At 40.3% G+C, this 15825-nt stretch overlaps 1 protein-coding gene across 1 annotated transcript in view; it reads left to right on the top strand.

The window, feature by feature from the left end:
- Positions 1–15825, top strand: part of CCDC186 (coiled-coil domain containing 186) — a 43283-nt gene that overhangs the window by 14527 nt on the left and 12931 nt on the right. The window contains exons 4-14 of the mRNA XM_072424543.1: positions 1138–1266; positions 1924–2136; positions 4383–4502; positions 5552–5656; positions 7078–7176; positions 8935–9021; positions 9141–9283; positions 11148–11403; positions 11806–11995; positions 12476–12556; positions 14953–15163. Coding sequence (XP_072280644.1) covers positions 1138–1266; positions 1924–2136; positions 4383–4502; positions 5552–5656; positions 7078–7176; positions 8935–9021; positions 9141–9283; positions 11148–11403; positions 11806–11995; positions 12476–12556; positions 14953–15163 — 1634 coding nt within the window. The remainder of the gene's footprint in view (positions 1–1137; positions 1267–1923; positions 2137–4382; positions 4503–5551; positions 5657–7077; positions 7177–8934; positions 9022–9140; positions 9284–11147; positions 11404–11805; positions 11996–12475; positions 12557–14952; positions 15164–15825) is intronic.

Here is a 15825-nt window from a genome sequence, read left to right as displayed (position 1 = left end):
TCTAGTGGTCATCTGCATGTCAGTGTGTGCAGCCAGCTTGCTGATCAATGTTACAAATCTGGTACACTTTAACGTGCTATTCTCAAAACAAAATCTCACCTCTATAACAACCTCTGGGATTTTTTTTCAATTTCATGAACAATAGCCGTTTTATTCAATGTTGTATATCATTGTTTCTCTGGTATATGAACATTTAAAAAGGACTCTCAATTGAGGAGATTGGCTTTGTACACGATCCGATTCGCTATCAATTTTTTTTGCTTGACTGACAGATTTCATTTTCTGGTTGGTAAAGGGCAGTATGGTTGCTCAGTGGTTAGCACTCTGGTCTTTGCAGTGCTGGGTCCCAGATATGAATTACAGCGATGCGTAATATATTGGCGCTATATAAATCCTGTTTAATAATAATAAATCTCAGCCAGGACCCTATCTGCATGGAGTTTGCAGGTTCCCCCCCCCGGTACTCCGGTTTCCTCCTACATTCCAAAAACATGCAGTTAGGTTAATTGGCTCCCCTCAAAATTGCTCTTAGATTGTAATGAAGACATATGACTGAGGTAGGGACAATAGATAGTGAGCTCCATTGAGGGACAGCTAGTCACATGACTAATGTACAGCACTGCGTAGTATGTAGGCGCTATAGCGCTATATACTGTGTAATAATAATAAATTAGTCTTCACACATTCACCCGAGCTTCCCTTTTTATCTTTCTTCACCAATAGAAGCATTGCTTTGATTGTACACATGATACAACTTTGAATGAATTTGATTAAACATTTACTAACACATGCAATACTCAACCAATCAGAACCCAAAAAATGGTCCCCTACGATCGGCTATAATATTCACTTCGGATCCAATTGTTTTACTGGAAGTAAAAATCTGCTGTGTGTGCAAGCCTTTGTCTAATTCTTCCATCTAATAACATAGGTCAGACAATACATGTGTTTAATCTCCATCAATGGATACCACCGACAATATTTTATTACCAGTTCTGGATAAAATTCAGGAAATGATCAGATTTTAATGAGCAGAAGAAGAGTAAGAATGGGAATGATAGGAAACGGGATCCTACAGACTGGCGTCTGATGGTATTGGATGTATGAGATATTAATCCTTTTCTTTCATCTTTCCAGCTGGAAGGAAGAGTAGAGGAACTCTGCCGAGAGCTGAAATCCGCAAAGGACAGATTGATGGCACAGGACGCCTCTGCTAAGAACGCCATCCAGCAGCTTCAGAAGGAGCTGGTTGTCCGGACAGAGCAGGTAACAGATAGAGATGGACGGTTATTACATAAGATTGCGATGTAATGTCACAAACAAAACAGAAATAATAATAAAATGAAACAATTCATATATGGCTGTCTGTCATATGCAACCCCTATTTAATGTACAGCGCTACGGGGCGGATTTTGGAGATGTTGCCCAGGTAAAAGTGACAGGACCTGGAAATGTTCTGAATATGGGGGGGAATAAAGAAGAGGGCAAGAAAAAAGGTGACATCAAGATAACGTGCCTGAAGGGGGGGGAGCCCCCCACCTTATGTCAGGGGAATAAGGTGGGGGGCAGTTGAGTGGTATACATTTTTTTTTATTAATATTATTTTTACTTGCAAGATTTCTTTAAATGCTGCAGCTCACTAATCCCTGCAAGTTATTCACTGATTAGTGATTGCTTGTATGTATGTATGTATGTATGTATGGGGGTTGAGTAGATGGGTGGTCATAATACATGTGAATATATATTTTAGCTGAAGCAGAAAATAGTTAAAGTCCGATAAATGCATTACAGAACTGCTGTAATTTTCTGATGATTTAAACTCCCAGTTAGTACCGACCCCTTTGTGCTGTGTCCAGAAGATCCGGTTCTGGGCTCAGAGTTGTATATTATATATTACATTGAATGACTTCTTTGTGTTTGCAGGCGAATAAGAAGTGCGAGGAGGCTCGGCAGGAGAAGGAGGCCATGGTCATGAAGTATGTCAGGGGAGAGAAGGAGTCTCTAGACCTGAGGAAGGAGAAGGAAGTTCTGGAGAGGAAACTGAGGGAAGCCAACAAGGAGATTGAGAAACACAACAACAGAATTAAAGTGCTAACTCAGGAAAAAGGTCGCTTACACCAGCTGCATGAAGCCAAGGTAGGCGAGGAATGACACTCTCCACCATGCAGCGTCTCTCACTATTGTTATGCTGTGCTGAATCATTTCTAGAGATGTCTGTCTGCAGTGCCGGAGGATGTGTGGGCTCACAGCAGATCAGCACTGAATTATTTATTGTGTTATTATGAGATGTCTATTTACTCCTTAGTCTTAGATCTGCAGCTAAATACTAACATTCTATTCTTCTACCCACTCTCATAAATGTCGCAAACACCTGTCCAGGATAAAACTTCTAGGCATTGGTCATGTGATCTCAGCAGAAATGAATAGGGCAATTATTTGCAGTCTGTCAGCACTGAAATCCCCTTCAATACACACGTCAGATGATTCTCATCCGATAATCACCTTGGGGGTTAGTATCAAACGAGAATCTGATGTGTACAACGCTCATCCAACGTCGTCCACAGATCCACCCTGGCAGAATGACCAAGTATCGTAATACAAGTGAAGGGGAGAGAGCACAGCGGGGTGACACTCCTTGGTTCTCCCCCCTTCCTAGAGGAGAATGGTGCTGTATGTACAACGTGTACAACGTAGCCTAAGAGTCCTCTATAGTTATCCCTCTTTTGTGTTTTTAGGTTCAGGTTCACCTTTAAGACATGTCCCCACCCACTCAAATGCAGCTCAGCTGGTCTAATACATACCTTTGCCCGTTACCCATTGACTATTATTGTGCAGCTTTGCCTGGCACACACAATATAGATCACTGAAACAGGAACAAAGGTATGTATTTGACAGTTTGTGGACATACCCTAAAAGACAACTTCTACCAAAGACAATATTGCTATTTGAACACTTTGCACCGCACTTTACATTTTTGTGCAGGCCTCATTTTTCCTCCTAAGATCGATTTGACTATAAATTATAATTCATTTATTCTGCCTACAAAGAGATGGGGTAACACTAAAATGTATACGGAAGGTGCATGCATGTAGGTATATATACGAGATGAAAGATGCATGCATAAAAATGTCCGGGGAAATTTAACTAGCCAATCAGAATCTCCCATCCTGCAGTGGAGAATCTTGTTGCTGAGGATAGACTTGCAATGAGTTACATAGTAAGTCAAGGTAAAAAAAGACGTCCAAAAAGTCCATCAAGTTCAACCACTAGGGAAATAAACATATATCAGATATAAAACCCTATGGACATAGTTGACCCAGAGGAAGGAAAAAACCCTGGTACAATTTGGTCCAACAGGGGAAAAAAATTCCTTCCCGATTCCATGAGGCAATCGGATGCTCCCTGGATCAACAATCTATTATCTTTACTTTAAAGCCTTAATACCCGGTTATATTCTGTGCTTCTAGAAATCATCCAGCTTTTTCTTAAAGCAATCTATAGAACTTGCTGAAACTACTTCCTGAGGGAGCCAATTCTACATTTTCACACACCTTACAGTGAAGAATCCCTTCCTTATCCGGAGATTAAACTTCTCTTCCTCCAGACGCAAAGAGCGCCCCCTTGTGCTTTGTAATGATCTCAAAGTGAAAAATTGGGAAGAGAGTTCTCTATATGGACCATATATATATTTATACAGGGTGATCATATCCCCCCTTATACGTCTCTTCTCAAGGGAGAATACAGCTAATCCCTCCTCATAGCTGAGATCCTCCGTTTCTTTTATTAGTTTAGTTGCACAGTGAAAACAATCTGTCTGCAGGAATAGGAACCCTCTTTGTGTGGGAATAATTTGTAACATAACACAGAGAATGACTTGGATTAAACGCTGTATATAATAGTTTATTGGGAAAGGGGAGTGGTGTGTTTGGGGGGGTCGGGTTGTTAAGATCTGCATATTCCTGTTTGTGTTCCTTATTTATTTGGGTGGTGGGCATTTAAATATATGGTATGTGGAATCCTTTCTGGAACTGTATTACATCAAGGCTATAATGTTGTGAACATTTGCAGCAGACTCCTAGATTTTGGGATGGCCTATTTTGATTTAAACGATCAAACTGTATTTCAAAACTAATTACTCTTCTTAAAAAGTACAGTCAGCTAAATAGCAGAATCCCTGACTTTTCTGCCATCATTAGTCTGATTCTTTGAAATGTAATAAAGTAGAACTCATTCTGTAATATTGGCCCATTCTAAATCCACAGCTTTCTAAGACTACTACACTAGAAAGATAAATCTATTTCCAGTGTGAGCTTTGATGCATCTATGAAAAATATATATTAAAATTTTATTTCATATATATACTTTTTATTTTTTTAATCTAGGAAAATGAAACCAGCAGGCAGAGCCGTGACATTGAGAAGCTTAAAGAAGAGGTGAATTCCTATGCCATCAAAGTAAAGTGGGCTCATAACAAGCTTAAATCGGAGCTGGATTCACACAAGGTCAGTGGGGGAGTCTAGGAGGATAGGGATGTATGTTGATGTACTCATTACTGTGACTTTCACAGTCAGTAGGTGGAATGTTCATTTTAAGATAAGTGACATTGAAAGTTCCTGCTTTGCTGAAACATGTTTTTTGATAACTGGTGTATAGTGCTTTAATGAAGTTTATTTCATTTATGTACATTTGTATTGGGTGTTGTAATGACCTACGGGAGGTACCGTAGAAGGAACCTCCAAGCAAAGTAGGGATGGCAAAAGATTAAAACTGTAGATTTTCTGTACTTAAAGCAGACCTATCGCCACAATTTTTGGTTTATTTAAAAGAGTAGATAACCCTTTTATATAAAGTAAAACTGTGTGGAGCATCCTGGGATAGCGATGTCATTTATCCCAGGAGGCATCGTGCTGCTCCTTCTGCTCATGCCAAATCTCTGGCATACGCAGAAGGGGCTCTACCAGGCATTGGGGGAAAAAAAAGTGCCGCCTCTCGCATGAGTCGTGAAATTGCCACTCTTTTTATTGTACATTTATAGCACAGTTCAATTTTAGGTTGACGATTCATCTTCCTCCCAATAGTGTTCAATGACAAGGAAAGTGGAGGAGTAAATATGCTCACACACATACTTAGTGAGTCAGTGGTACTTGTATTTTTGATAGGCAGCTTTAAAACACTTCAAGTGAATTGAATATGAGATTGGATTAAGAGTCATGGGGCAGATTGGATACTGAAAGAACAGCGGCATCAGACTGTATTGTGAGAAACAGACAGAAAAATGCAAATGGAAATATAGAAATTGGAAAGAGTGGATGCATCTGGTGGGTGAAAAACATTGTGAGAGTATTGGCCTTGGATTACAAAGTAATGGTAAAAGAGCTTTAGAAGATAGATACATCTGGGAATGGCTGAATGAAACGGCTATACGAGTAGCAGTTTTCTTTACAACCACAACTGCAATTTATTTCTTATCTGGTTGTCCCATTCATGCTGACTTGTGAAGTTACTGACAGGTGCAGTTTAATGATTTTTTTTTTGTTTTGTTACTGTACAGGAAACCAAAGACAAACTGCGAGATGCAACAACGAAACTAAACCAAGCTAAAGAGGAGGCAGATCAGGTCCGACGGAACTGCCAAGAGATAATAAAATCTTACCAGGTACAATATCTTCATTACCCACTCTGCCCTGTCGCTTTTTTATTCATTCTGTATGGGCGATTCAAAGTGAATTGCTATCTGATAGTCCAGGGACCGAAGCAGATTCCCCAGGATGCATTTAGAGTCATTTTCTCACCTCCAGCTGTAAGTTTTTCTATAATCAAGAAGAAAAATGTGAATATCCAAGTTCTCTGATTCATTCTGGGATAGACAGTGAACCAGCTACAAGGAAGGGGGGGATTTCATAGAGCTATGGTTGCAAAAATGTTTTTTCTCTTGACCGGAGAGGAGGAAGCTGTTGCTACATATGACTTTATTAATAATGGTACTCAAGGACAGTTTTTGTTTTCTTTTTCTTCTGGACCCTAAAATATTTCTAAACTCCCTTTTGGTGCTCTGTGAATCTTTCTCCATATACCTCATAATTGCTCGATGAACATATAAGGCAGAATCCTAATTTTAAAAGGAGACTAGTTGGGGGGAGGATGGCAGTTGCCGACCGTTTAACAAAAGTGGAGGTAAAGTCAAAACTTTTGGATGAAGTGTAGAAGTATTAGACCCTGTCTTTTATTTAGCCAGGTATTATTAATAGTATTACACAGTATTTATATAGCATGGACATATTATGCAGCACTATACAAAGTCAATAGTCATGTCACTGGCTGTGCCTTAAAGGGGCTCACTATCCCCTATGTCCCTACCATAGTCACATGTCACTAATAAGGTTAATTTTAGGGGGGAAGCCAATTGATTTACCTGCATGTTTTTGGAATGTGGGAGGAAACCGGAGTACATGGAGGAAACATACGTAAACACGTGGAAAACCTGCAAACTCCATGCAGATGGTGTCCTGGCCAGGATTCTAACCTGGCACCCAGCACTGCAAAGGCCAGAGTGCTGCCCTACACGTGCAATAGAAATGCTGCCCTACACTCTGCATGGAAACTTAGATACTTAGATTTATTTGCAGCAGTTTCCTGAATTGGAGAGATTGTCTTTACACCCTCAAATGCGTTGGATTTATCTTGCAACTACTAACAAATCATGTTTTGGACACTTTTATCCAAAGTACTTCTAATTTAGTGCAGCAGTATATTTTGGGCTCTTATTCTAAAACAAGGAATCTGATATTCCCTCTAACATTCCCTTGTGGGAGTCTTCCAGTTCTATGTGTTTCAATGGCAGTAATTGATTCCTACCAGGAAATGTCAGATTCCCTGTTTTATAAATAGCCCCCTTTGTGTTTATAGGAAAGTCAAGTTACAATAAAACATTAAAGAATAAAACTGCACTGTATAGAATCTGCCATTCAGATATTTCTTTCTGGGTTTTAGAAGGCTTTTGCTGTCACAATTTCAGTAATAAAGCGAGCGCGGTGTGTTATGTTAGAATATTACAAGGCTTTAATTGTTTTTCTTTAGGAGTCGCAGGAAATGAAATCCAATGAATTGGACGTTAAACTCCGGGTCACAAATTTCGAGCTGGAGAAACAGATGCAGGAAAAATCTGACAACCTGGAGGTAAAGAACCAGAATACTTCATATTTATTTGTGATTTGATATATGTGTGTTTGTAAAACCATATAAATAATACAAAGAAACAGCAATTTCCATTCTGTGTTATGGGGTCAGCAAAGTATGAAAAAATATGCAGAAAAAAAACTTTATTGCAAATTAAATACAAAGTCAGAAAGGCTTTTCTCAGAGAGTGCACCTTCTTCCTCAGGGCTAAGTTTAAAGTAAAGCAAAATATACAAAATTAAATAAAAATGTCAAGCAATGAACTACACAAATAGAGCAATTGTTATAGATTTGTACCCCCTACAGTATATTGACATTTTATGACAAAAGTCCAAATTTTATTGAATCTGCCTTGTACTGATGGGCTTATTTCACTCCACGTACTTCAATGTTTGGATACTGGTACCTTTAGTTATAGATTGACTTTCAAAAAAAGAGATAAATAGAGATTATCCCCATTAGCTCTATATTGTTTTGAACCAACTCCCTAAGGCATAAACATAATGTAACCAGAGAAAATATAAAGAGTAAACTAGTACATTTACTACCTACCCCAATAAAGTAGGGAGTTGTAAGGAGGGTGTAGGGAGTTCTAGTTTTACTCTTCTTTCTTTTTCCCTGGTTACATAGATTGACTTTGTTTAATGGGTAGGAGCTAGGAGTTTCTTGGTTTGAGGTTTTTCTCTGTTGGCAGCATTTAGGTAGTTTCTCTCCCTGCTACCTACACCAGAGTCGGTGATATCTGCCCTGGTCAGAGTCCATAGACAAATTGCATTGCCATGGCAGTAAGCTCTGCTAGAGATGACAAGCCGAATTCATGCCCACAGAATTTAAATTTTATATAAATTAGGAAAACTAGGCTTTCTTTGTAGAAAGCATTCGATTCTCTGACAGGTAGTGAACACCCATGGAGTCCACAGTGTTCAACCCAGAATATTTTTTAAAGCGGAGTAAACTCAAAATTTTTACTTTACATAAAAGGGTAGTCAAACCTTTTATGTAAAGTAAAAATTGTATTTTGTTTTTGGTGCAGCATCTCTCTCCTCTTTCTGTGGCGATAAGACACAATGAAGCCCAAAGCCTCCTGGGATACCTATCACGCATCCCGGGCATGTGCAGAAGAAGCCCCTTTTTTTTTAATGAAAGAAAATTGCCGATCTCACACAGTGCGCAGTGAGATTGGCAATCTATTTCCCTACCTACGTCACCCGATTTTGTGCCTGTGCGGTGTGAGATTGGGTGATGTAGGAAAAAGAACCTGGAAGAAGAGAGAAGATGATTTCTGCGCCCATCGCTTCCACTGCACCGCAGTGAAGACCAATACCGGGAAGACCCGGGACCCGAATGAAGAAACCTCCCAACAGATCAGTAGGATTAAAGGTAAGTGTGTTTATTTTTTTATTTTTATTTTTTTTGTAGTTCCGCTTTAAGCTGGGTGAGAAGAAAATTTATGTGGGCGGCAGCCCCTGTGTTGTGACCTAACTTATCAGTAACCAACCAAAAAACAGCTGGGTGGTTACTGAAACGTGCCGGATGGTGCGCCTGGCTAAAAAGGCCTGGGGAGAACATGGAGTCCGTTCTCTGAAGGGCAACCAAGAGCCATATAGGGCCACATAGCAACTGTTGCATTTGGCTGTGTAAAGGTGACTCTGTGCTCCTAAGCTCTGTACAGACCTCCGTGTGAATAGATGATGGCCTCCAGGGTTCAAGCTTCTCAAATTAAAACTGATTACGACTTTTCTTTATGTCCCCAATAAGGTTCATCAGGCGAACATCAAGGAGCTGGGTGACCTGAAAAGAACTTTTACAGAAGGAATGGATGAACTGCGCACATTACGAACAAAGGTAAGTCTATCCGCGATACCTGTTACACTACCTACATTTTTCATTCATGTGTCATAGGGAGACATAGACGTTGTACTATTTAAATACCTAAAGAAAATGTTTCACTCTCTGTCACTTAGGTGAAATGTCTAGAAGCCGAGCGGCTACGAACGGAGGAAGAATTATCCAAGTACAAAGAACTCATCAACAGACAGAAAGCCGAGATTCAGAATCTGCAGGACAGAGTGAAGGTGATAGATCAGCAGGAAGAGCAGCACAAAAGGTACCCGATAATAAATGCAACACTAAGTCCAGCCTTTTAAACTAGTTTACGTGCTTCAGTCGTCATGTGGATTTATAGTCAGATGTGCTGCAACAGTGTATCATTCCAGGCATTCTATGACTACAAAACACTTCCATGTTTAGTTAATGGAAGATGTTGTCACCCTAGGAAAGGAGCAAATACAACAATGCTCCTCTCTAAAATGTAGTTAGCATTGTAATCCCAGCACAAAGAGTCATAAACAGGAACTCCGGCTAAAATAAGTAACTACATCTAAAGGTGATCAACATGATATTTCTGTTCTTGGGTTTATATCTGCCAGTCTTAAATTTTTGAACATGGGGGAACCCTTGAAAAACCTTTATAGGTTTTCAGGGAACCCCTGGTGGCCCGAATGTCTCTTACATTGCTGGTCAATGGGAAGAATATCACCCTTACAGATAGCCTAAAAGATCATTGGTGTCACTTAAAGTGACCTGAGAGGCACAAATTGCTCAAGGAACCACTAGAGCAGTGTTTCTTGACCTTTTTACATGGGGAGGGGAAACCCTTTGAAATGATTTTTAGGTCTTTGGGTGACCCCAGCAATAATTATTATATCCACAGCTCACATTTATATATTAATGTGGTGGTCAGTGGGAAGAATGTCACCCTTCAAGATAGCCAAAAAGATCATTGGTGTCAAACACTGATGTATCGGAACCTCTGGGTTGGGAATCGCTGATGTATCGGAACCTCCGGGTTGGGAATCGCTGATGTTGAGGAACCTCGGGGTTGGGTATCGCTGATGTTGAGGAACCTCGAGGTTGGCCATCGCTGCTTTAGATACACTTTAGTCCTAACAGTGTTTTTTAGATTTTTTGACAGCAATTTACATCAGGAACCAATTCAGATGTAGTAGAAATGTTCATCCATCATTTTACAGTTTATCTGCAGCACCTTTTAAAAAACAATCATAAAGTGACAATGTTTTCGTCCTGATGGAGTCATTTGAGTCTTTAGCATTAATAATACAATAAATACAAAGATCCCAGCAAGCAGCCAGTGTGTCTTTTGAGTCCGCTCTGTGATATTTCTTTTTGTCTCTCTCCTGTTGGCTGTAATTAGCCGTGTGATGAGGGTAATTGGCGTCTCAAATCGCTGTGCCGTGTGGTTACTCTCTTCTGGTTTCAGTCCTTTCATGTGCAGACGGTCTTAAAGTGTGTCTAATCATTAGGAATAATGAACAGTAATTGGATTTCTTGTGGGTAGAATAGGCACTGCTTGTTTTATGCCTCCAGCCTCCTGGTCTCTTAGTGTTCATTGTTGGTTATTACTCTTTTGGGACCTTTTATTTATTTAAAGGTTTTAATCAAATCTTTGCCACTTCTGATGAGAAATATTGTTTCTGCCAGTGTGATCTGTTTTGTTTAAAGCTTAAATAGGAATTAAACTTGATCACTAAAATATCCCCTTAGCTTAAAGTTCATTATGTTTTTGTTGTTGTTTCTCTCCCCCCCCCCATCAACATGCTAATAAAATTGTTAAATAAAATATTTCTCCTTACAACTATAAGCCTTATTAATAGTGTGAGCAATGTCCGACATATAATGAAGTGTTACCAGCACACCACATGCAGCAGCGGGACTTTTATTTGTCACCCAAGTGGAAGAAGAGAGTCCTCAGTGGCTCCAAAAGCACTTTGTTCTGTGATAAATGGTCTTCTGGTGACACAAGGCATGTAAATGTTAAAATACGGAGAAGTGTCCTTCATAGCAAATCCTAACCATTAATCTAAAACGCAGCTTTGGATACCTTGATTGTGAGCTCTTTGGAAATGTAGTTTTCCACCCTTTCCTTACCGTTCTCCTCTCACCCTCTGTAGGGACAGACAAGAGATTGAAAGTTTACAGGAAGAACTGAATGGCCTGAACTCTCTGATCTCTGACCTTCATCGGGATATAGAGGGCAGCAGGACGCGGGAGTCCGAGTTACTGGGGTTCACCGAGAAGCTGACCAGTAAGAATGCTCAGATCCAATCGGAGAACAACTCCTTACAGGCCCAGCTGGACAAGCTGACGTATAGCGAGAGCGAGCTCCGCAGCCAAGTGGAACAGCTCCAACTCGCCAACACTGAACTGGTAAGAACTGTTGTACGATACTTACATAAGGTGTCACTATAGGTTCTACTATAGGTATGTAAATACAAGAATTCATAGATTTATAAAACCATAAATGTTCCAGAGAATATCAAATATCCAATGAGGGATAATTAGAATGAACCTAATCTTGCTTTTCGCTCTGTAAGATGACCCCCAGCAGCAGTGCAACATTTCTTTGCATCGCAGGAAGCGGGTTTAAGGAGTAACACCCTCTGACTGTATGTGGCAAACGTTTGTACCTCCTGAGTGTGTACAAAAAATTTGGAAAGGAAAGCATTCATATATATTTTTTTTTTTGGCTTGATGTTTCATTTTTATATACCAATATCATTTTGCATCCTCTGTTTTACCTTTGTAACATTCCATTTGTCTGTATGACAGGAAGAAAGACTTGCTGCAGAGAGGACGCTGAGACAACAGGAAGTGAGCACGCTTCAGGCAGAGCTGGACTCTCAGAGGACTCTGGTAGCCTCGCTCAACACTCGAATAGATGAGCTAAACAACGAACTGAGCACACAGAAGAGGAAACACGCCGTCAATCTAAAGGATCTGACCAAACAGCTCCAGCAAGGTGATCACATGACTGGTCAATTGCTCACAATTATGTCCGCTGTTTACATGGACTTTTAGAATGGAAATCTAGAGTAGTACCCACAGCCAACCAATCAGCATTTTCCAATGCATCCCCCAGCATTTTCCAGTAACCTTGTGATGACCCCAATGTTGCTTACTACTCCTGATCCAGAGTGGGTCCTGCCATTGTACAACAAATTGGAGGTGCCCGCATGACAGAAGAACCCTGCTTCAGAAAAATATTAAGGAGATAATCACGTTGTAATGTGTTTTTGACCAACGTTAGGTGCTCCCAGCTTCCCATAAAGACATTTGCATGTTACAGGTCAGGTCATCAAAGGTATCAAATATGGGGCAGTCTATGCTACTTTTGGTAGTGCAGAATGAGCTGCTGATTGCAGTGTTGTGCATTGTTTTTACTACATGAGAATGTTTAGAGGTGTTTTATTAAGTTCCTGATTTCTTTCTATTCTTGCAGCAAGAAAGAAAGTGGAGCAAATTGAGAACGGTAACTATGAGAAGGAGGTTAGCAGTATGGGCAGCCGGTCCAGCTCTTCAGGTAAGAGAGCCAGATTTAATGGGCCTAATTTATGAAAACTTTTCAAGGCTGGAGAGGATACACTTTCATCAGTGAACCTGGGTAATCCAGCAAATATGGAATGCATTAGGTCAAATGTTGAAAACATTTGCTAGCAAATAGCAAAAGACTTAGGAAATCCATTCCAGGTTTGCTGGATCACCCAGCACCATTGATCAAATTGTATCTTCCCCAGCCTTGGAGAGCTTTACTAAATCAGGCCCAATGTGTTTTTCTGACTGGTAGTGACGCCTTCCTGCTGCTGCAGGACCTACAGCAAATTTATCATCCCCTGGTTTGGGGCTCCACCTTCTGGCCATAGCAAGCCTGGCAGCACTTTGTTTAATGTACAATAATATTTATTGACTTTTCTTAGGCTATAAAAAAAAATGTTTCCACTTTTTTTGGCATCTCACAACTTCTGCAGTTTTGGACTATAAGAGACAAAGTAAACACTTTCTAAAGTGGGAGAAAAATCCTTCACAGGGCTGTAGGATCAATTCCCTGAATCACAATACTCCACCCAACAGATAATATGCTTTTCCTAACTAATGGTAGTCCATGATGTCCATCAAGTCACCAGTATACCATGTATTCTTTATGTTTAGGTTTAGATTGTGGATACCAATCAAACTTCAAAATTGGAGACGATTGAAACAAAACAGCTTGTACAATTACATTTTTGTAATTAAACTTCCATTGGTAGATGAAAGAAATAAGGGGTTGGAAAGAATAAAGAAAGCACTTGTAATGAGAAAACTAAGGCTGCATACACACGTGCAATAATTTTTGATGGAAAGGATCTTCCACGATCCTTTCCAACGACAGAAGACTTGAAGATAATGAACAAGCACTGTACATACAGTTCCGTTCTACCCTATGGAGAGGGGAGGGGGGAGAAGGACGGAGTAGCACCCCACTGCGCTCTCCTCTTCACTCTCATTACGATTGCTTCTTGTCTGTACGATGAGCACTGTACACACACCAGATTCTCGTCTGTTATCTGCCCAGAGGCGATTATCAGACAAGAATCATCTGACTTGTATATATAGCCTGGATGTTTATTTAGTAGAAAAAAATCATAACATTTCATTGTCCTTACCATATAAGAAAAAGTCTGTAAACCATTATTTGTGTTTATATCATTATTATAATATACACCCACCCATCTATTTGATAGCTCTCCAGGCAGTGGTCAGGGGCCTTATTATTCTTTTCTTAAAAATTAAAAAGAAATTCCAGCTGCTTTATTACTAAAGGGTACCAGAAAATATAAATTTTTCCTAAACCCCCTGGGATGGGTCTTTCCTAATCTCTGTAGTATGTTCCCTTATCCTTTTACTCTGAGAGAAAAGTCTTTCCCCATCCCTGTGTACTCTGCAAGAAGAAAAGTCTTATCCCCATGTATTCTATGGGCAGGAAAAGTCTTATCCCAACATGCCCTGTGGAGAGCAAAAGTCTTAATCCCGGCGTGCCCTGCGGGGAGGAAAAGACTTATCCAGGCTTTCCCAATGGGCAGGAAAAGTCTTATCCCGGCGTAATCTATGGGCAGGAAAAAAAAATGTTTTTTCCCGGCGTGCCCTACGGGGAGGAAGGAAAATCCCATCCCTGTACACTTCTGATCTGATCCATAAATTACACATTGGATGGGCCCATTACAACAGCCTCATTGTACAGTTATACAGCCATAAGTGGATGTCGGAGTAGAGACAAGTATTCTCCCCGCTGACATGATTGTCTGCCAAAAGAACAATATGGCAAATGTTACACTGAAATCATCAGAAGGCATTAACTCTGGAGTAGAGTGCTTCTCACATCAATTCCTGCTGTATTATCCACCATTGTTCACTTTACTCCTACACAGCACAGAATTCTGCATTATTACATTTCCTGTATCCTCCCATCACGTCAGATCTAACAATAAATATCTGATTCTACAATGAACCTCCATGAAACAAGGGAAGGATCAATATAGACATACTGTCTATTTGTAAAATTACTTCACTTTTATAGTGCTTTTATTATAAAGATTTCGGATGGAAAAACCTGTGTACAGGAGAGGAGAGTTATAGAGGAAGGAGCAGAGTCCTCCAGCAGAGCAGAGTATTTCAGGAGAGGAGAGTTATAGGCAGAGTATTTCTGGAGAGGAGAGTTATAGAGGAAGGAGCAGAGTCCTCCAACAGTGCAGAGTATTTCAGGAGAGGAGAGTTATAGAGGAAGGAGCAGAGTCCTCCAACAGTGCAGAGTATTTGAGGAGAGATCATCATTGATCTGGATTTGTATGGCTGTTTAATTTCCATTTCTGTCCTTTTTCCTTTCTCTGTAACACAATTCTCCTAATGTACCCTATTTGTGTTTTTTGCATCTTTTGCACCCAGGTTCTCTTAACGCTCGAAGCAGCAATGATGACCGATCACCTGAGAACATTGGCACCCCCATAGTTGTAGACAGTTTTCCAGAAGTCGACAAGGCCGTCCTCATTGAACGGATCATCCGTTTGCAGAAAGCTCACGCCCGGAAAAACGAAAAAATAGAGTTCATGGAGGATCACATTAAGCAACTGGTGGAGGAAATTAGGAAAAAAACAAAGTACGTATGATGCCGATCTCCCGAATGTCACACGGCGGATTTCTGTCTGTACTTCTAACACTTCTCTGATGCTTGTGCCGCCACTAATCCACAGCAATGTCTAATCTCACTAATTCCATGTCCTCCACTGAGCCACAAACCCCAACATACTACACAAAAAAATACCAATTAATTCTATGAATCGCTCTGATCTCCTCCTATAGCAATCTATATTAATAATTATTATGAATTAACCCCACGGAGCTCTCTGGCTCTTCCCCACCAGTTGCCTCTGGGTCTTCTCATTCTCTGTTCCATTTCATTGTCTTCTGTTCCAACAATTAACAATGAATCATTTCTGCTTTGCTTGATACAAAGACTGACTATTCATATTACAGGTTTTGGCATTATTGTATTTTTTTGCTGTTCCGCATTTCATGTACAAATTTGTAAATGATCCCTCCGGTGACAATGTGAATATCAGGGTATTTAATTGGTGCTTTGTAGAATAGTAACAAGTGGAACTCAACTTTGCTTTTAGTTCCCCTTTAATATAATCCTGCCAGGAGATCTGTTATTTTTCCATTTCCTGTAACAAAACAAGCCTTGCAGCAATAGTGGTGGGCACAGGCGTAGTGGCGGGTACAAGGTGATGGGATGCAGGTGTGGTGGCGGTTACAGGC

This window comes from Pyxicephalus adspersus, chromosome 10, assembly GCF_032062135.1.
Source record: "Pyxicephalus adspersus chromosome 10, UCB_Pads_2.0, whole genome shotgun sequence".
Classification (NCBI taxonomy): Eukaryota; Metazoa; Chordata; class Amphibia; order Anura; family Pyxicephalidae; genus Pyxicephalus; species Pyxicephalus adspersus.
Note: the sequence above shows the minus strand (reverse complement) of the source record. Positions and strands in the feature narration are given on the sequence as shown.